The sequence below is a fragment of the Salmo salar genome, chromosome ssa21 (genome assembly GCF_905237065.1).
Source record: "Salmo salar chromosome ssa21, Ssal_v3.1, whole genome shotgun sequence".
NCBI classification, from domain to species: Eukaryota; Metazoa; Chordata; class Actinopteri; order Salmoniformes; family Salmonidae; genus Salmo; species Salmo salar.
This window is the reverse complement of record NC_059462.1, coordinates 17,330,204-17,351,979: the sequence shown is the minus strand read 5'-3', so window position 1 is coordinate 17,351,979 and position 21,776 is coordinate 17,330,204. Positions and strand designations below refer to the sequence as shown.

General features: G+C 41.2%; 1 protein-coding gene across 14 annotated transcripts in view; it reads right to left on the bottom strand.

Annotated features, from left to right (window-relative positions):
- The window catches only part of stxbp5l (syntaxin binding protein 5L), a 233,983-nt gene that overhangs the window by 110,456 nt on the left and 101,751 nt on the right, over nt 1-21,776 (bottom strand). For all 14 annotated transcript variants that reach the window (XM_014163997.2, XM_014164001.2, XM_045704487.1 and 11 more), the window contains exon 4: nt 9,750-9,850. In XM_014163997.2, coding sequence (XP_014019472.1) covers nt 9,750-9,850 — 101 coding nt within the window. The remainder of the gene's footprint in view (nt 1-9,749; nt 9,851-21,776) is intronic.

Here is a 21,776-nt window from a genome sequence, read left to right as displayed (position 1 = left end):
TAGTGTGGTGTAGAGTGGTAATGTGTAGTGTGGTGTAATGCTGTAGTGCTGTAATGCTGTAGTGTGATTTTTGTGTAGTGTGGTGTAGAGTGGTAATGTGTAGTGTGGTGTAATGCTGTAGTGCTGTAATGCTGTAGTGTGATTTTTCTGTAGTGTGGTGTAGAGTGGTAATGTGTAGTGTGGTGTAATTCTGTGTATTGGGAACTAGCTTAGGAGGCCACATTGTAAACTTTGAGTCCCTGAAGAGCTGGTTGTTTACATACAGTTTATCCAATACTAAGCGCACATTCTGGTTCTCTGCTCTATGTTTTTTGGAAAATGGGATAAAGGACGTGTCATCTCTCTATTATTTCTTGGGGGAGTTGTTCGTTGACTGAGAATGGTGTGCCCTTCAACTCCCTACCCCTTTCCATCACGGCCACCTTCATCTTGTAATGGGATAGTCTAGCAACAATGAGTCAGGGTTTCTGGGGAACCCTTCGACCAAAACGATGCGCCCTTTGGAAATCAATTTTATTCATCTGTTTGTTGGTCATTTTAAGATTATGTTTCATGAAATCCTTCACCTTTTCTTCTGTTGCCAGAATTTCCATTCTCCTTCACTCCCAGTATTAAAATATATATTTTTCATGCTTCTGCTTTTTAGGTGAAGTAGCTCCGCTTTCATTTTAGTGTTATCACTCAGGAGTTTCTCTGTCGTTGAGTGTAGGGAGTCTACTGTCGCTTTCAATATTTTGTTTTCAGTCCTTATTTCTTCCATTCATTTGTTGCTGTAATCCATTCCTACCTTGAGGGATTCAATGTCCTCTATTACTCCGGGCAATAGATCAAGCTTTTGTAGCTGTATGTTCATTCTTGCCAGCAATGCGCTGTCCTTCTTTGACATTGTTGTAACCGCCTCCTCTTCCATTGTTTTGTTTGATTCATTGGAAGGACATTTCTCCTCCTGTGCTTCATTGGATGATTTATTTGATTGCTGTTCAAGCATATCAAAATGAGGATCTTTTGAACGTTTGAGGTTTTCTATTTATCCAGAGTGTAGTTATCTCTTTCCCCACTTACTTCAAGATGTCCACCATTGTTCCTAAACCCAAGAAAGTGAAGGTAACTGAACAAAATGATTATCCCCCCACAGAACTCACTTCTGTCATCATGAAGTGCTTTGAGAGGCTTGTTAAGGATTATATCACCTCCACCTTACCCTAAACCCACTACAATTTGCATACCGCCCCAAAAGATCCATGGACGACGCAATCACAATTGCACTGCACACTGCCCTATGCCACCTGGACAAGAGGAATACCTACTGTATGCGAGAATGCTGTTCATCGACTACAGCTCAACCTTCAACACTATAGTGCACTCCAAGACCGTCACTAAGCTCAGGGTCTGTACCCCTCCCTGTATAACTGGGTCCTAGACTTCCTGACGGGCCAACCCCAGGTTGTGAAGGTAGGCAACAACACCTATGCCACACTGGTCCTCAACACGGGGGCCCCACAGGGGTCCGTGCTTAGCCCCCTCCTGTACTCCCTGTTCACCCATGACTGCGTATGCTAAACACGTCTCCAATGCAATCATCAAGTTTGCTGACAACACAACAGTGGTACTGTAGGCCTGATTACCAACAATGACGAGCCAGCCTACAGGGAGGAGGTGAGAGCCCTGGCAGGGTGCTGGGAAGAAAATAACCTCTGCCTCAACGTCACAAAATGAAAGAGCTGATCGTGGACTACGTGAGACAGAGAGAGCACGCCACCATCCATATCGACGGGGCCGCCATGGAGAGGGTCAATAGCTTCAAGCTCCTTGGCATGCACATCACTGAAGACCTGAAATGGTCCCTCCAAACTGACAGCGTAGTGAAAAAGGTGCAACAGCACCTCTTCAACCTCAGTAGGCTAAAGAAATTTGGCTTGGCCCCTAAGAACATCCCAAACTTCTACAGATGCACCATCAAGAGCATTCTGTCGGGCCGTATCACTGCCAGTGGGTGGTGCGGTCACCCCAACACATCACCAGGGGCACACTGCCTGCCCTCTAGGACATCTATATCCCCAGGTGTCACAGGAAGGACAAGAAAATAAGGACCTCAACCACCTGTGCCATGGCCTGTTCACCCTGCTACCATCTAGAAGTCAGAGACAGTACAGGTGTATCAAAGCTGGGACACAGAGACTGAAAAACAGCTGCTATCTCCAGTCCATCAGACTGTTAAACAGTCATCACTAGCCGGCCTACGCCCGGTACCCTGCCCTGAACCTTAGTGACTGCTGCCCAATGTACTGTACATAGTCATTGAACACTGGTCACTTTAATAATGTTTACATACTGTTTTACCCACTTTATATGTATATACCGTATTCTAGTCATGGTTCATCCAACAGAACTACTGCTGTATACACCAGTTCTATTAATTTACTGTCCATACTGTCTGTACATACCAGATGTATACTGAGCATACAAAACATTAGGAACACCTGCTCTTTCCATGACATAGACTGACTAGGTGCATCCAAGTGAATTCTATGATCCCTTATTGATGTCACTTCAATCATTTCAAATTGTATTTGTCATATGTGCCGTTATATGTGTAGACTTTACTGTGAAATGCTTACTTACGAGCCCTTTCCCAACAATGTACTTAAAAACTAAGCAAATGAACAAATAGATAAAAATATAATTGTAACACAATAAAATAACAATAACGAGGCACTATACAGGTTATATACAAAGAGTACCGATACTGAGTCAGTGTTGTGGGGTAGGAGATAGGTGGGTGATTGATTGAGTTAAGGGTGAAGAGGCATTGTCGTGCCCTCTTCATGACTGTGTTGGTGTGTTAGGACCATTGGTGTGTATTGGGTATATGTTGTGTAATTTGTTAGATATTACTGCACTGTCGGAGCTAGAAGCACAAGCATTTTGCTACACCCGCAATAACATCTGCTAATCATGTGTATGTGACCAATAAAATTTGATTGGATTTAGTGATGTGGACACAGAGGAACTTGAAGCTCTCGACCGTCTCCTCTACAGCCCCGTCGATGTGAATGGGGACGTGTTCAGCCTCCGTTTCCTGTAGTCCATGATCAGCTCCTTTCTCTTGCTGACGTTGAGGGAGAGGTTGTTGTCCTTGCACCACACTGCCAGGTCTCTGACCTCCTCCCTGTAGCCTGTCTCAACGTTGGTGATCAGGCCTACCACTGTCATGTTGTCAGCAAAATGAATGATGGTATTGGAGTCGTGTGCGGCCACACATTTGTGGGTGAACAGGGAGTACAGGAGGAGGCTAAGCATGCACCTCTGAGGGGTCCCCGTGTTGAGGGTCAGAGTGGCGGATGTGTTGTTGCATACCTTCACCACCTGGGGGCGGCCCATCAGAAAGTCCAGTATCCAATTGCAGAGGGAGGTGTATTAATCCCCTGGTCCTTAGCTTAGTGATAAGCTTGAAGGGCGCTATGGTCAATGAACCTCAACTAACCTTTACCCCCGCACGTTGACTTGGTAATGGTATTTTCTACTTAAGTTTATTTTGTAAATGTTTTCTTAACTCTATTTCTTGAACTACATTGTTGGTTAAGGGCTTGTAAGTAAGCATTTCACGGTAAGGTCAACACCTGTTGTATTTGGCGCATGTGACAAATAAAATGTGATTTGATTTGATTTGAACAGCATCCTCACGTAGGTGTTCCTTTTGTCCAGAAGGGAGAGGGTAGTGTGGAATGCAATAGAGATCGCAACATCTGTGGCTCTGTTGGGGGCGGTATGCTAATTGGATTGGGCCCAGGGTGTCTGGGATGATGTTGTTGATGTGAGCCATGACCAGCCTTTCAAAGCATTTCATGGCTACAGAGCTGAGTGCTACGTGGAGAAAGTAATTTAGACAAGTTACCTAGGTATTCTTGGGCACAGGGACTGTGGTGGCATAGCCGCGGGAAGTAGGGGTGCTGAGGGTGCTGCAGCACCCCCTAAAAAATCAGACATAAATAAATAATACAAAATGAATAATAAGTAGTGCACTGGGCCTTTACTCTTTCTGTATTAGCAGACTGATATAGCAGTGTGTAACCCTCTCCTTCTTCCAGCGGCTATGTATGGTGGTCTGCTTGAAACGTGGGTTTTACAGACTGGGTCAGGGAAATGTTAGTGAAGACACTTGCTAGCTGGTAAGCACATGCTCTGAGTACGCATCCTGGTAATCAATCTTTAAAAAATCTTACATCAGCTACGGAGTGCGTGATCACACAATTGTCCGGAACAGCTGGTGCTCTCATGTGTAGTTCTGTGTTGCTTGCGTTGAAGCGAGCGTAGAAGGCATTTAGCTTATCTGGGAGGCATCACTGGACAGCTCGTGGCTGGGTTTCCCTTTGTAATCCGTGATAGTTTGCAGAGCGTCAGAGCCGGTGTCGTAGGATTCGATCTCAGTCCTGTATTGATGCTTTGCCTGTTTGATGGTTCGTTGGAGAGCTAAAGGGATTTCTTATAAGCGTCCGTATTGTGTCCCACTCCTTGAAAGCGGCAGCTGTAGCCTTTAGCTCAGTGCGGCTGTGGCCTGTAATCCATTGCTTCTGGTTAGGACATGTACGTACGATCACTGTGGGGACTACGTTGTCAATGCACTTATTAATGAAGCCGGTGACTGATGTAGTAAACTCCTCAATGTCATCAGATGAATCCCAGAACATATTCCAATCTGTGTTGGCGAAACTGTCTTGTAGCTTAGGGTCCGCTTCATTGGACAACTTCCATATTGAGCACATCACTGGTACTTCCTATTTTAGTTTTTGCTTGTAAGCAGAAATTAAGAGGATGGAGTTATGGTCAGGTTTGCCAAATGGAGGGCGAGGGAGAGCTTTGTATGCATCTGTGTATGTAGAGTAGAGGTGATCTAGAGTTTTTTAAGCCTCAAGTTAGAAATGAGGTAAAACAGATTTCAGTTTCTCTGCATTAAAATCCCCGGCTAATAGGAGCGCCACATCTGGGTGAAAATGTTCTTGTTTGCTTATGGCCTTATATGGCTGGTTGAGTGCGGTCTTTGTGTCAGCATCAGTTTGTGCTGGTCGATTTACAGCTTTGAAAAATATAGATGAAATCACTCTTGGTAAATACTGTGGTCTATAGTTTCATGAGGTATTCTAACTCAGGCGAGCAGAACCTCAAGACTTCCTTAATATTAGGGATCTCGTTCGATATCCCCAACGCGGACCTCTGTATCGCCGCTTCCACCTCTTCCAGGTGACGGGGATATGGGTCTGGTCTGGGGGGAGCATTATGGTCCTTCACCTCCAATTTGTTGAAATAAAAGTCTTCATCCAAATCGAGGTTAGTAATCGCTGTTTTGATGTCCAGAAGGTTTGTTCAGTCATATGAAACGATGACCAAAACATTCTGAACAAAAAAACGTAGGATCAATCCACCGCATCCGCCAGTGTCGCACTTCCGCACCTGCGGTGAAATGTGGTAGAAGTAGAACGTTATTTGTCAGACCGTGAGACATCCCAAAAATTGCTCTTCTCACGAGAACGTCTGTAGTGTCCGCACGGTTTGACCTACAAACTATTATGAACACTCTATGGAAAGGGGAGACTCTCACAATGGTCATCTCCGTTTTTCTCTACGACCCTCACAAGTGTCAGGAGACTCGTCTGAAGTCAGTACCGGTGATGTGCCAACTTCTGTTTGGTAACGTTCGAACCGTTTGGGCTACAAACTAATGGGATAATGTTCCATGCCACAAGGCTAGGATTGTAATGGTTTCACAGACATGACAGTGAATTCAGCTTACTGCAGTGGCCTGCCCAGTCACCAGATCTCAATCCAATTGAGCATCTGTGGGATGAGTTGGGACGAGCTATTCGGAGTAGAGATCCACTACAAGCCAACTGTGGGAAGCATTGGAGTCAACATGGGCCAGCATCCCTGTGGAATGCTTTCGACACCTTGTAGAGTCCATGCCCCGATGAATTGAGGCTGTTCTGAAGGTGTTCCTAATGTTTTATATGTAAATATACATTCCAGACTCTGATATTGCTGGTTCTGATATTTCTTAATCTCTTGTTTGTTTTTTGATATTTTTAGTTTTATTGCATTGCTAGATATTACTGCATTGTTGGAGCTAAAAACATAAGCAGTTTTCTGCACCTGCACTATCATCTGTTATGCAAATCTGTGTACACAACCAATAAGCTTTGATTTGATTAGATTTTGTTACTGAAATCCACACAAACAACTGAAGAGCATCTGCATGATGTGAAAATTCCCTGACCAAAACCCACACTGGCGTCATACCAGAAATAATCACAGAAAATGTACTATATGATGGTGATGGGAATGATCATGCCCGGACATTTTCAATTTTGCAACCCATGCACTTCCCACCTGGGTGGCTAGTGGAAATCTATTAAAAACACCTTCCTTCCCCCCTGCTCTGCAATTCCCCCTCGTCACACGGACTGCAGTTATCACCAGGAAAGGTAATTCAATTCCTCAGGTTTAAACGACTTTAATGGCAATTACTAGGCAAAGGTTGAGGACTGTCTGGCTCTCTGTGATATGGGAATGGAGGGAGACAGAAATAGAGAGAAACAAAGAGTTGTCTGCCAGAGGGTTTCCCATCCCTTTAATCCTACACATGGGGTATCAGTGAGTGTTAAACGTCACTCACACACAAGGGGACCTTCGGACACGTCTGACGAACACTACACAAAAACATTGAGCTGGAATGCCACCAAGTAAGACCATAACTGAGCTATTGGGTTGGACGCAAAATGGCTATGACAAAGCCAGCATTTTTGCATGACCTTTCTGGGGACTGTAGTGTTTGGAGTTTACTGGTTGATTTGAGAGAAAAAATGGCCACCCAGTACAGACCAGGTGGATTATGGGTGTTGTAGTGTTCTAGGGTCTGACTGTTGGTCTAAATGTTCAACATTGGAGCCTTGAGACACACCATGACTCAAAGGTAGTTTCTCTGTCACGGCCTAAAAGGGATTAAATGTAGCATTTTAGTGGACATTATTAAGGAGGCCATCACACTCGTACCCCTAAACCGTTGGCATTTTAAAGAGTGTGCACAAAGTAGCTTTATGATTTAAAGATACTGTTACCTAGATTAACATTGCAGAAGGATTTCTGGTGGATTTTCAGTGGAATCTAAAAGTGTTGTCTGTTTTCTCAAGGTTTATTGGTCCTGTGTGATGAGATGTGGCGGTGGTGAGCGACTGGACTCGATTCAAGTCCCTGCCTTCCTGAAGTGTATTTCACTTTCAGATATAACTTACTGCTGTTCAAACACAGCCATAACTCCTGTGAACATTGTGCATTATCAACAATTGACCTCATTTGTGTAAATGGTGGTTTTATACCACCTTCAATGTGACAGTTCCTTTGACCTGTTAATTGAAAACTGACATCCACTATTCTCGGTAAGGGAGATGGGTTGAATGACATACCTCTTATCTTATTATCTGAAGGAATATAAGTAGTTACCCACTGGGCACAGACGTCTAGTTTTGATTTACATTTGGTTGAGTTGCCAACTAATGTGAATTCAACGTGAAATCAACACAAAATGTCACCATGTCATTGGATCACGGTTAATCGTAAATTCATAATTTGCTCAAACTGAGCTGTAATTTAAGATTTTTTTACACAAAAATAATTACAAGAATATTGCCGTTTAGATTTTGTCCAAAGTAACGCTGAGCAAAACCAGGTAAATTGATAAACTTGTCTTGTCATCGCATTGTTGTTTTTAACTGTATAGATGATGTATTTTCTTTTTTTTCCCAGTGTATTCTGAACGTTTTCAGACAATGCAATGAAAAAATTGTGCACTAAAATTCCAAAAAGCTAATTTGAGTTAACTGATTAACTCTAACAACGCAGTTCTTTCCAGACACTCAATCTCATTCTAATGTAGAAGAGTAGTTAAGTGTTCAATGCCTAAAATAGCTCTATATTTAAAAAAAAACAAGATAAATATGGAAACATGGAGCGTTAACTTCTGTTCTTTTCACTGGACTTCTTCCAACGGTCACTGACCAGCATATGAAGAAGAGAGGCATGCGTCTGCAGCAGTAACACTCAGGAATGGATGTCTCAGAAATAACAACAAATTATTTTTAACACACTTGAATTATTATACTCAAGTAGGCTGTTACCTTTTTAGAGAATGACATTACAGAATTTTCAATTCCATATGTGAAAACATTACTATTGGAATAAGTTAACACTACCTTCTCACGTGTGTCGAATACCACTATTTCACCACCACATGTGAACTTGCAATTTTACATGTGAAAGTTAGATATTTGTACGTGTGAATTTTTATTACATGTGAAAATGCAAATTAGATGTACACTAGAATGGTTTTGCAATTCCACATTTGAAAGTTTTTAACATGCATTTCATGTAACTGCATTTCACATGTGAGGTAAAAACATGTTTTTCTACTCATGTGAAAAGGGGGAGTTAACATATGAACTCTAAACATCTATTTCACATATGACAATTGTGATTTTCACATGTGAAAATGCTAATTGTATGTGTTTTTTTAAGGGAACACATGCAGAAAACTCCTATAATGAAAGCTTTACAACACTATCATTCATGACTTCTTAGATGGGGCTTCAAAGGTTAGGACATTTTTCATTGTCACAGGATTTTTTTTTTTGTATTCATGAGTCGAAATGGGAAAGACCTTCAAAATATCTTCCCAAAGGATCTCTCTGTTTCTCACTTTTTCAAATATTCACACAGGAAGACCTCCACAACACACAAAAACAGATCCTTCCAAAGCATCCCTTTCTCTCTCTCTTCTTCAAGCACTCAAACAATATGTACAAAGTGTTTGAATGAGCTTTTTTCTGTTTCATAGCACCTGAAGATTACCCCACAGGACAAGAGAGTCGTGAGATAGACCAGTTAATAACATTGTAGTATCGGCTGTTTTGATCATTTAGGATGTTTTCAAACTTTGCTCCAATATTTTATTGGTGTCTGCATACAATTAACTGAAGAAAGAGACACAAAAATAGATGGAGAGGCCATAAAACTTTAGACATTTTACAAAACTACAAAATATCAGATTTCAGAACAGAATAGAGTCTTTCACACCAATATTTTTCCTGAATTACCCCTTCATAAGCCTGTTATGGCTAGGGTAATATTGGGTGAGACGAACCAGGTTTTAATCCCTGCTAGGGTGTTACTCACTTTCGCCATTCACTACAGTATCTTTGACTGATTCTTCCCTATGCCCTATCCACCTCTATTGCCTGGAAGGCTTAAGGGAAGATGAATGAACCCTTTTAGCTAGACTCTGCACAAACTTCACCATGCTCCCACATTCTGCACAGCATACACCTACACAATACATCTGTCATATTCAGGGCAGACAGGGCCATGCAGAAAATGTGTGAATGGCTCACCCAGAGCGTTTTGAAAGATGAGGAAATGTTGATGTTTGCAACATTCAGCATTGTGGTGAATGCTTTTACTGAACTCTGAGTATAGTTTGGGAACTTTGACGGTGAACCTTGGGACATGTAGATTTATTCTGTCTAACTTGAATTCATTTGGGAATACTCTGGCCTTGAAGTAGAATCCATCTCATCGAGCCACAAGATGTCAAACAGAAAAGATGCATGCCTTTATGCAAGGTCCTGTGTGTGTGTGTGTGTGTGTGTGTGTGTGTGTGTGTGTATATGTTTGTGTGTGTGTGTTACCGCACGTAGAGTACTTACCTCTCCCTGTTGAATTTAAGCGAGTGCAGAATGGCTGGGCGTCTCTGGCGAAGGTTCCACAGGTGTAGCGTGTCGTCTGCACATGCCGTAACCAGCGCCCCCTGAAGGTGAGACAAACAAACAGAACACAGACAGTCAGTACACTTGATTGGGGTCAATTCAGGAAGTAAACAGAAATAATAACTAAGTTATGGAAAACATTTATTTTATATTTTTTTATGACTTCTCAATAAACTGAAAAGTAGACACTATTTATTTCAAAAACATTTTTCAATTTCTGAATTTTAAATATAAATCACTTCCTGAATGAACTGCCTTCAATTTGACCCCAACCCTGGTACACTGACTCCATCATTACTATGCTGATCACTGCTATGTAAACCGTGAACTAATGCAGCTCATAATGAACTCTGATTCTCGAACATACCCCTGAGCAACTGCATATTCCTGCCAAGGAACGGTACTTATAATAACTGCAAATCAGTTTCAAAAGGTGGGAGGAAGACTGAACCGTTATGGAAAAACAACATGAATTTCAAATGTAAACATGTGATCTCATGTGATCACATGTGATTTAACGTGAAGCTAATGTGAAAACATGTGGCAACTTGTTAAGCAACATGTGACACGTGAAACAACATGTAATAACACAAAACTACACGTGACTGAGAACATATCTATCAGAATATGATTTTATGTGAAATTAATGTGCAATAAATGTGACAACATGGGGATGCAAAATTTCAACATGTGATAACATGAAACTACACGTGACAACATTTGAGCACATAAGAAAACCCAGGTGTCAAATGTAATTTTGAATATTTTACTTTTAAAGACATAATTGACATTAATAACATTTAAATAGTCATGGTCCCCTGGATGTTTCGGTCTAATTACAGTCAAAATATGGTAAATCTACAAGTATACTGAACAAAAATATATGAACGCAACATGTAAAGTGTTGGTCCCATGTTTCATTATCTGAAATAAAAGGTCACAGAAATGTTCCACATGCCAAACAAGCTTATTTCTTTCAAATTCTGTGCACAAATTTGTTAGTGACCATTTCTCCTTTGCCAAGATAATCCATCCACTTGACAGGTGTGGCATATCAAGAAGCTGATTAAACAGCATGATCATTACACAGGTGCACCTTGTGCTGGGGACAATAAAAGGTCACTCTAAAATGTGCAGTTGTCACACAACACAATGCCACAGATGTCTCCAGTTTTGAAGGAGCATGCAATTGGCATGCTGACTGCAGGAATGTCCACCAGAGCTGTTGCCAGATAATTGAATGTTAATTTCTCTACCATAAGCCGTTTTAGAGAATTTGGAGGTACATCCAACCGGCCTCACAACCGCAGACGACCTATAACCACACCAGCCCAGGACTTCCACATCCAGCTTCTTCACCTGCAGGATCGTCTGAGACCAGCCACTCAGACAGCTGATGAAACTGTGGGTTTGCACAACCAAAGAATTTCTGCACAAACTGTCAGAACCGTCTTAGGGAAGCTCATCTGCGTGCTCGTCGTCCTCACCAGGGTCTTGACTTGACAGCTGTTCGACGGCGTAACCGTCTTCAGTTGGAAAATGCTCACCTTCGATGGGCACAGGCATGCTGGAGAAGTGTGTTCTTCACGGATGAATCCCAGTTTCAATTGTACTGTACAAGGTAGATGGTGTTGTGTGGGCGAGCGGTTTGTTGATGTCAACTTTGTGAACAGAGTGACCCATAGTGGCTGTGGGGTTATGGTACAGTATGGGCAGGCATAAGCTACGGACAACAAACATAATTGCATTTTATCTATGGCAATTTGAATGCACAGAGAGACATTGACAAGATCCTGAGGCCCAGTGTCGTGCCATTCATCCACAGCCATCACCTTATGTTTCAGCATGATAATGCATGGCCCCATGGCCCCAAGGATCTGTAACCAATTTCTGGAGGCTGAAAATGTCCCAATTCTTCCCTGGCCTGAATACTAACCAGACATGTAATCCATTGAGCATGTTTGGGATGCTCTGGATCAACATGTATGACAGCGTGTTCCAGTTCCCACCAATATCCCGCAACTTCGTGCACCCATTAAAGGAGTGGTACAACATTCCGCAGGCCACAATCAGCCTGATCAACTCTATGCGAAGGAGATGTGTTGGGTTGTATGAGGCAAATGGTGGTCACACCAGATACTGACTGGTTTTCTGATCCCGGCCCCTAAAAAAAAAAAAAGGTATCTGTGAACAAGAGATGCATATCTCTATTCACAGTCATGTGAAATCCATGGATTAGGGCCTTTTGAATTTATTTCAATTGACTGATTTCCTTATGAGCGATAAGACAGTAAAATCTTTGAAATTGTTGCATGTTGCATTTATATTTTTGTTCAGTGTAGTTACTGTATGTTTATAGATGAATTCAGGTGTTAATGTTAAAGGACAGTATGCTGCTGTACTTAGGACTCGACCTCACAACTCAACCTCACAACAGATTGGCAATAATATATTTCTGCACTTTGCTAAAGTTACAGTATAAATAAATATATAAAACAACTTGAAGGTGTTATTTCTATAACATTACAGTATACTGCTATATAAGAATCTTGTATAATTGTTTACTGTGACCACACTTGGGGCTTAAATGGGATTTGAACTCATAAGCTCTTGGTTGCTACCCAATATTTTGAAAATAAGGTACCATCACTGGGCTTTGATAGGTGGTGGCAATATACTGGTGGGTCTCATTAGCATATCTGAGGGGCGTGGTCAAATATATGTGTACAACCGTTAGTGGAAGTGTTGTAGCTGTTTAAGTGTTTGATGGTTATGCTAATGCTGGGAAAGAACCTTTTCTTTGATACTGTCTTTCAGTAAACTTCATAAGAGAATGTGTCAGTAATGAGCTAAAGTGTGAAGAGGTTATTGTGCATATTCCAGTAACTTAATGGAAACTTGTTGTCAGAAGTTACTGGAAACTAATTGTCAGTATGTATGTAAAAGTCACAATAACTTTGTTAATGTTGTCTGTTCATAAACATTAAGCTTGTACACTCAGTTCTCCAGCCCTAATATACACTGACTGTTCAAAACATTAGGAACACATTCCTAATAGTTGCCCTCAGAACAGCCTCAACTACTCTACAAGGTGTCGAAAGCGTTCCACAGGGATGCTGACCCATGTTGACTCAAATGCTTCCCGCAGTTGTGTTAAGTTGGCTGAATGTCCTTTGGGTGGTGGACCATTCTTGATACACACAGGACATTTTTGAGTGTGAAAAACCCAGCAGTGTTGCAGTTCTTGACAGACTCAAACCAGTGCGCCTGACACCTACCACCAAACCCCGTTCAAAGGCACTTAAATATTCCATGTCTCAATTGTCTCAAGGCTTAAAAATCCTTCGTTAACCTGTCTCCACCCCTTCATCTACACTGATTGAAGTGGATTTAACAGGTGACATCAATAAGAGATAATAGCTTTCACCTGGTCAGTCTGTCATGGAAAGAGCAAGTGTTCCAAATGATTTGTACCCTCAGTGCATATATAAATATATATAAACATATACACACAGTGCATTCTGAAAGCATTCAGACCCCTTGACTTTATCCTCATTTTGATACGTTACAGCCTTATTCTAAAATTGATTAAGTAATGATTTTCCCCACATCAATCGACACTCAATACACCATGATGACAAAGAGAAACCTTTTTTTTTGTTTTTGTAAATGTATTAAACATAAAAAACATAAATACCTTATTTACATTAGTATTCAGAAACTTTACTCAGTACTTTGTTGAAGAACCTTTGGCAGTGATTACAGCCTCGAGTCTTCTTGGGTATAACGCTACCAGCTTGGCACGCCTGTATTTGGGGAGTTTATCCCATTCTTCTCTGCAGGTCCTCTCAAGCTCTGTCGGGTTGGATGGGGAGCATCGCTATATTTATTTATTTATTTATTTATTTATTTATTTATCAGTGTATTAGACACCAAAGCATCCAAATATATTTCATTTTTTAGCTAGTCACCATGCAATTGTAATACTCACTTTCCTACCAGACCTTTAGGTCAGTGAGTGTGATGCATTAGGTAGAGTAAGTGTGAATTTCACAATAACCCACTTGTAACTAATTGACAGTAAGCTATTGAACATTAACTTCTCGTGAACCAGGTTCTACTGGAAAATGCACGCTAACCTTTTAACAGTGTCACACATTCTGACAAAGATTGCATAACAAACAATGTCAAAAGCCTTGCTCAACCTTGTTCAACATAATGATAAAAGCACTTAAACTGTATTTCCACTGACAGTTGGCACAAATACTAAATATTTAGACCATGCTACAAAATATGCTAATGAGCCCCCACCAGCACATTTTCCCCACCTACATTTCAAAGTGCAGTAATGGTTGCATCTAATGGCTGCGTTTGTTACCAAGTGGGAAGTGGGAATTTACAACTGGGAAAAATCAGCTTGAACAACCCTCCAACTGGTAATTTCTAGTGGGAAATGCGTCTATCATCCCTGATCTTCAACTTCTCCCACATCACTGACTAATGAAATTAGCTGAATAACTGTATTTTTTCGGCAGTTAACTGGAACGACAAAACATTATGCTAAAAAGCAATCTATTAATATGGCTTTTGAACTCTATACATTTTTGACAAGCATGATAGCTGTACTTTTAGTTCATGGTTGACACAGCTTGTTGGCCATTAGTCAATTGACGGTTCACAATGGTTTCCAAGCACGTTAATGCATCCAACAGGTATTTACTTCACAACTGGTAAATTCACAACTGGTAAATTCCCACCTCCCTCATGGTTAAGAATGCAGCTTGATATTCATATATTGTGGAGATTTTTTTCTTCCTTATACTAGATCAACCACACATGTACCCTAAAAGGTACCAATCAGAACCATGTGAGTTCCTATGTATACCTCTAAAAGGTACCTAATGTGTACCTTTTGACCTTGTTGTACATCAGGGAACAACACTGTACTGTAACCTTACTCTTATTTTTCAGAGTGTGTGGAGATACTGTATGCTCTTGGTAACAAACAACCATCGACTGCTGAAACATTAATACATTCCGACCATAAGGTTGAAAGTTCAAATCCTCAGAGTATTTATGCACACTATCAGATCTGTGCTGGCGGACAACCGCATGGCGGTTGTTTTGTCAGAGGTGGAATTGCATTTGAGCTGTCAAATCCACAAGCGTCTCCTGGCATTATGCCAGCGGTACCAATGCACCAAGTCTGGACCCAACAGGACCATAAACAGCTTCTACCCCCAAGCCATAAGACTACTAAATAGTTAAACAAATAACTATGTAAGTCAGTTAAGAACAAATTATTATTTTCAATGACGGCCTAGGAACAGTGGGTTAACTGCCTTTTTCAGGGGCAGAACGACAGATTTTTACCTTGTCAGCTCGGGGATTTAATCTAGCAAACTTTCGGTTACTGGCCCAACGCTCTAACCACTAGGCTACCTGCCGCCCCAAATAAATACCCGGACTATCTGTATTGACCCTCTTTGCACTAACTCTTTTGACTCATCAATACCCTTCAGCAACTGTTTATTATCTATCCTGATGCCTAGTGTGGTGGAAGAATCAGAATTAGCTCGGTAACATAGATAATTAAGATGTCTTATCTGCATAATGCGCTTATATGATTGAACTGTTGAACTCTTGTTATTAGAATGTATCCCTTCGGACTCTGGTGTTGGCAGTTGCACTTCCTCCCTCATATGGGCCTCAGTCACCTGGGGCCCAGAGAGGGGAGAGGACAGGCTTGTCTATCACATGTCCCTGTTGCTATGCAGAATATCAGAAAGAGAAGAGGACAGGAGGGAACATTGTCTTCATATGTAGATATGTATCTTTACCTATTACAAACCATGTGGGGAACCAATTACTTGTCTCCACAATGTCTGTGCGCCAGTCACTCCCTCCTTCGGCCTTGGGGGAGATAAGGTCTGAGACAGGATGTGTGGGATAGTGTCTGGAATCATTGTATGTCATCTTTTGTGTTGCACCTATCCTGGGATAGTGTATCTTAGAGGCTCACTCCCCTCAGTGAGCTCGTCCAGCCGTGTGGTCAAGGACATGGGTTTTACTTGAGATAAGGGTATCTGGAGTTGACAATTGATTTATGCCATAGAATGAGTTGGTGATTCTGTGCTGTGAAGTACCATGGACGGGCAGGGCCGTGCCTTAGGGGCCAAACTCTGTACAATAAGAACAGTCTTCATAGCAAATGCTATCTGGCTGGGGGATACTCATTTCTCATATATCAAATCCTAACCTTGTGATCCATTCCACACATCTGTTGTTTGTCATTTAGACTAAAGGGGTGTATCTTTGCTATAAAAGGTGTTTGTATTAATTGTCTCAGGGCTCTCAACGAATCATCTAAGTGTGGTTTGTCGAACAGCAATCGTTATTGCAGAGCACTCACATCATTCACTTCTGTCTGTGGTGTGACCTGCTTTCCTTATTAAGTGAATAAAGATTTAGTTTAAGCATAACTCTGACTTGTGTAATAAGTTTGTCTCTCTTCATTTGATACCAAAGAAATTAACCACCACACAAGTCAATTTACCCTTACCTATATGTACATATCTACCTCAATTACCTCGTACTTCTGCACATTGACTCGGTAATGGTACCCCATGTGTATAGCCAAGTTATCGTTACTCACTGTGTATTTATTCCTTGTGTTATAATTTTTGCAATATTTTTTCCTCTGCATTGTATTTCACTGTTAGTCTACACCTGTTTTTTTTACTAAGCATGTGACACACACAATTGTATTTTATTTTAATTTACCTGAAGTGGAAATTTGACTTTGGCTTTATGGAGCATCATTAAGTTAAATCCCATGCAGCCTTGTTTACAAGTTCGAACATTGGATTGTGATATGTAATCTACACCTCAATAAGGCTGATAGAAATCCTCTAACGCGAGTAGAACGATGTGGATTCATGACAATGACAAAACGATTTGCCGCTCACCGATTTGACAGCTCTCATGTCCCTGCTACACTACAGCCATCGGGCATCCGGCATTGTCATCCACCATCAGCCATTGAGGGAACGCTTCCTCTGAAGTCAATGCAAGCTGCTATACTGCCCATGTTGCGTCATGTCCAATGGCAAGCTCAAGAATGGTTGACACGCGCTTTCATTCTATTTTGTGAATGGAAATAATGACAAAAAAAGATTTCAGTTGTTTTTCAGGTGTAGCAGGTACAACGTCACATTAAACTCCAGCTATGCGGGTGTCGGCTATTGCATGTTTATGCTTGATCTGATTGAATCTAGGCCTTAATGTCAAGTGTCCCTGAGCACTGCTACTTTTTATTTGGTGGTGTCAGATATTCACACAATTATTGACTTGAATCCGGGTAACTTTTAGTAAAGTGCAGAAATGCATTCTTGCTAATAAATCTCTGGCCAATTTCTGTCATGGCCACAGACCTGGTGGCAAAGCAGCAAATTCAGGTTGCTGTTACTTAAGAGACTGTCATTTAAAATCTCAGGTGTGGTTGTGTCCCAAGTGTGCTAACCAATGAGGAGGTCAATTCCATTTAAGTTCCAGTCAGTTCAGAAAGTAAACCAAATATTCCAGTATTGAAAATATAAAAATTTGAATTTCTGTGTACTACTTCCTGAATACAATTTGTTGTTGTATATTTATTGACAAATAAATACAGTTCAGCTGTAGAAATACATTAAAAGGTGTTTCCACTATTTTCACTGCAACTCAGTAGCTGGTAACTTACTATTAAAAAAATACAGGAAAGGTTTGTAATAGCTTGTGCAATAAGCGCAATTGAAAGTGAGGATTTTTCACGTGGAAAATCACATGAAAACATGTTTTTGGAACACTTCACGTGACATTTCCCATATGAAAACATGTGTTTTTGGAACACTTCACATTTGACATTTCACAAGTGAAAACGTGTTTTGGAACACTTCAAATGAGAAATTGTGTAGTTGTCATATGTTTTGATGTTACTCCTGAATCATACTGATGAATACAGTATAATAGTTTTTTCTTAAGTATATTTTTTTAACAAAACTGAGATTTACTTTGAAGTCCAAAGTGTAGAAAAGGAGGGGAAATCAGTTACTGACACAGACATGGTAGCGTAGCAAGAATATCGGAATGAAATAAACCAAGAGGTTTGTGAGATCAAATCCCAGGTAAGAACATGTTGAATAATAAATACTGAATAAAAACGCATACACAATGTAGTCATGTATGTTAAAGTGAGTCAAATATAAGTTGAAAATAAATGCGCTGTGTATGACAGTTGAAGTCGGAAGTTTACATACACCTTAGCCAACTACATTTAAACTCAGTTTTTCACAATTCCTGACATTTAATCCTAGTAAAAATTCCCTGTCTTAGGTCAGTTAGGATCACAACTTATTTAAAGAATGTGAAATGTCCAAAAAATAGTAGAGAGAATTATTTATTTCAGCTTTTATTTCTTTCATCACATTCCCAGTGGGTCAGAAGTTTACATACACTCAATTAGTATTTGGTAGCATTGCCTTTAAATTGTTTAACTTGAGTCAAACGTTTCAGGTAGCCTTCCACAAGCTTCCCACAATAAGTTGGGTGAATTTTGGCCCATTCGTCCTGACAGAGCTGGTGTAACTGAGTCAGGTTTGTAAGCCTCCTTCCTCGCACATGCTTTTTCAGTTCTGCCCACAAATTTTCTATGGGATTGAGGTCAGGGCTTTGTGATGGCCACTCCAATACCTTGACTTTGTTGTCCTTAAGCCTTTCTGCCACAACTTTGGAAGACCCTTTTGCGACCAAGCTTTAACTTCCTGACTGATGTCTTGAGATGTTGCTTCAATATATCCACATAATTTTCCTACCTCATGATGCTATCTATTTTGTGAAGTGCACCAGTCCCTCCTGCAGCAAAGCACCCCCACAACATGATGCTGCCACCCCCTTGCTTCACGGTTGGGATGGTGTTCTTCGGCTTACAAGCCTCCCCCTTTTTCCTGCAAACATAACGATGGTCATTATGGCCAAACAGTTCTATTTTTGTTTCATCAGACCAGAGGACATTTCTCCAAAAAGTATGATCTTTGTCCCCATGTGCAGTTGCAAACCGTAGTCTGGCTTTTTATGGCGGTTTTGGAGCAGTGGCTTCTTCCTTGCTGAGCGGCCTTTCATGTTATGTCGAGATAGGACTTGTTTTACTGTGGATATAGATACTTTTGTACCTGTTTTCTCCAGCATCTTCACAAGGTCCTTTGCTGTTGTTCTGGGAGTGATTTGCACTTTTCGCACCAAAGTACGTTCATCTCTAGGAGACAGAACGCGTCTCTTTCCTGAGCGGTATGACGGCTGCGTGGTCCCATGGTGTTGATACTTGCGTACTATTGTTTGTACAGATGAACGTGGTACATTCAGGCGTTTGGAAATTGCTCCCAAGAATGAACCAGACTTTCTTTTCTGAGATCTTGGCTGATTTCTTTTGATTTTCCCATGATATCAAGCAAAGAGGCACTGAGTTTGAAGGTAGGCCTTGAAATACATCCACAGGTACACCTCCAATTGACTCAAATGATGTCAATTAGCCTATCAGAAGCTTCTAAAGCCATGACATCATTTTCTGGAATTTTCCAAGCTTTTTATAGGCATAGTCAACTTAGTGTATGTAAACTTCTGACCCACTCAAATTATGATACAGTGAATTATAAGTGAAATAATCTGTCTGTAAACAATTGTTGGAAAAATGACTTGTGTCATGCAGAAAGTAGATGTCCTAACCGACTTGCCAAAACTATAGTTTGTTAGCAAGAAATTTGTGGAGTGGTTGAAAAACTAGTTTTAATGACTCCAACCTAAGTGTATGTAAACTTCCGACTTCAACTGTATCATAACAACTCATTTTTGCTTGCAGGGCATCACCTGTGAAGTCTCGACAATGTGAATCCACATGTGAACGTTATGTGATCACGTGAAAATCCACATGTGAAGTGTTCCAAAAACACATGGTTTGAGATGATTTCACATGTGGAAATGTCACGTGAAATCATGTGATTTTTCCATAAGGGAAGTGGAGAAAGAGAGAGATCTCTTCTTCTAGCCATGGTAGCCAAAAAATGGGCAACTGTGCATTTTAATACATGACCCGAAGCATGATGAGATGTTAATTGCTTAATTAACTCAGGAACCGCAGCTGTGTGGAAGCACCTGCTTTCAATTTCAATTTGAATCCCTCATTTACACAAGTGTTTCCTTTATTTTGGCAGTTTCCTGTATGTGTGTGGGTGTGAATATGCATTGTAAAGCGTATGTGTCTGTATGTGTGAATGCATGTGTTGACAGTAAGCCTAATCAGCGGTTATGCCCAAGTACAGCGAGTAGACACCACCAGAATGCATCTGTATACGTCTCTGGAGACAGGAGCTGCATGTGCAGAAACATACAGGTGAGAAATGAGGTCCCAAGACACAGAGGCTGACATTTACTCCTTGGAAATGCAGGCCTATGACAGAGAATCATTATTTGTGTGTCTACATCGTGTACAAACACACGGACAAACCAAAAATTGCACACAGGCAGCGCACGAACGCACGAACGCACACACACACACACACACACACACACACACACACACACACACACACACACACACTGGGGCCATAGTTCAGACCTGTGAGAGTGAGTGAACGGGACACAATGACTTGGTCCCAAATGGCACCCTATTCCCCATGTAGTGCATTACCTTTGACTGGGGCCCATAGGCTGCCATTTGGGACGCAGAAAATGAGAACTGAGAGGAGAGGGGTCTCTCCCTTACTCGCTGTCATTTTTCACTGAGTGGATGTTGAATGAGGTGTTGAATCAGACTTGTTCCTATAGCCCTGTGGATGTATGTGTCTGAACTAGCATTAGCATACTCTGAAGTAAACGATGACCTGAATATGGTGGATGTTTAAAAAAAAGATGCATTTAATGTCTGAGAAACATATTGTAAATAGTGTCAAGGAACTACAGAGCTCCAGGAGGCTGTCCAACAGGATGTATAGTGTCATTTTTATGAAATAAGTAATCTCTTGTAGACAGACGCACGTAACATAAATGGTAGTAATGTCTGTCAACAGACTGTGGATTTGTGACGACTAATGAGGAACTTTGTTCCTGTATGCTGATTTTCCGTCAATGATCATTTGGACAAAGCACGATCTCACAGGTGCCCACATCTTTCGAATTCCGTTTACGTTTAGGGGGTGGAGACTTCACAAGTCATGTTAGTATCTTTCTCTTAACATCTCCCCTCAGAATTTAACCGAGCATCTGACACAATTATGCAAGATTTTAGTTCTGAGTTTCCGAGATTATGAAATATATTTAATTTCTTTCCTCTCTGTGTGAAGGGGGATTATGAGTGAGTGATAACATGAATTCCCAGTACGGTGCAGTAACTGGTGCTGTGGGAAGGCTGCGGGGAGGATGGGACCCAGGGGAACCACGGGGGGATTAGCTCCAGATTAAGGGCTCAATCATGGGAGGAAATTACTCCACATCTCATAGAACATCATATCCCCATGGAACATGCATACAGGCACTAATCCACTGAGATTCCCATCTGGGTAAACATCTTTTCATGATTGTCTTCAGTTGTATTCTGGGACTGTGTGTGTGTGTGTGTGTGTGTGTGTGTGTGTGTGTGTGTGTGTGTGTGTGTGTGTGTGTGTGTGTGTGTGTGTGTGTGTGTGTGTGTGTGTGTGTGTGTGCGTCTTCTATATGCATGTATATCTCCCTGTTTTCAATGTCAGGTACATCATGTTCTACCCAATTAGCTGAAGCGCTAGTTTGAGGTGCTCTGGTTTGGAATACCAATGATTTTAACATTTTGGAGCTAAGTGAAAGTGTTCTTCTAACTAAGCAGTATACTCTTAGAAAGCAGCAGATACCCATAGACTTCCAGTCATTACGCTAACGCTAGTTAGTATCGTCTCAGGAAACTACCTC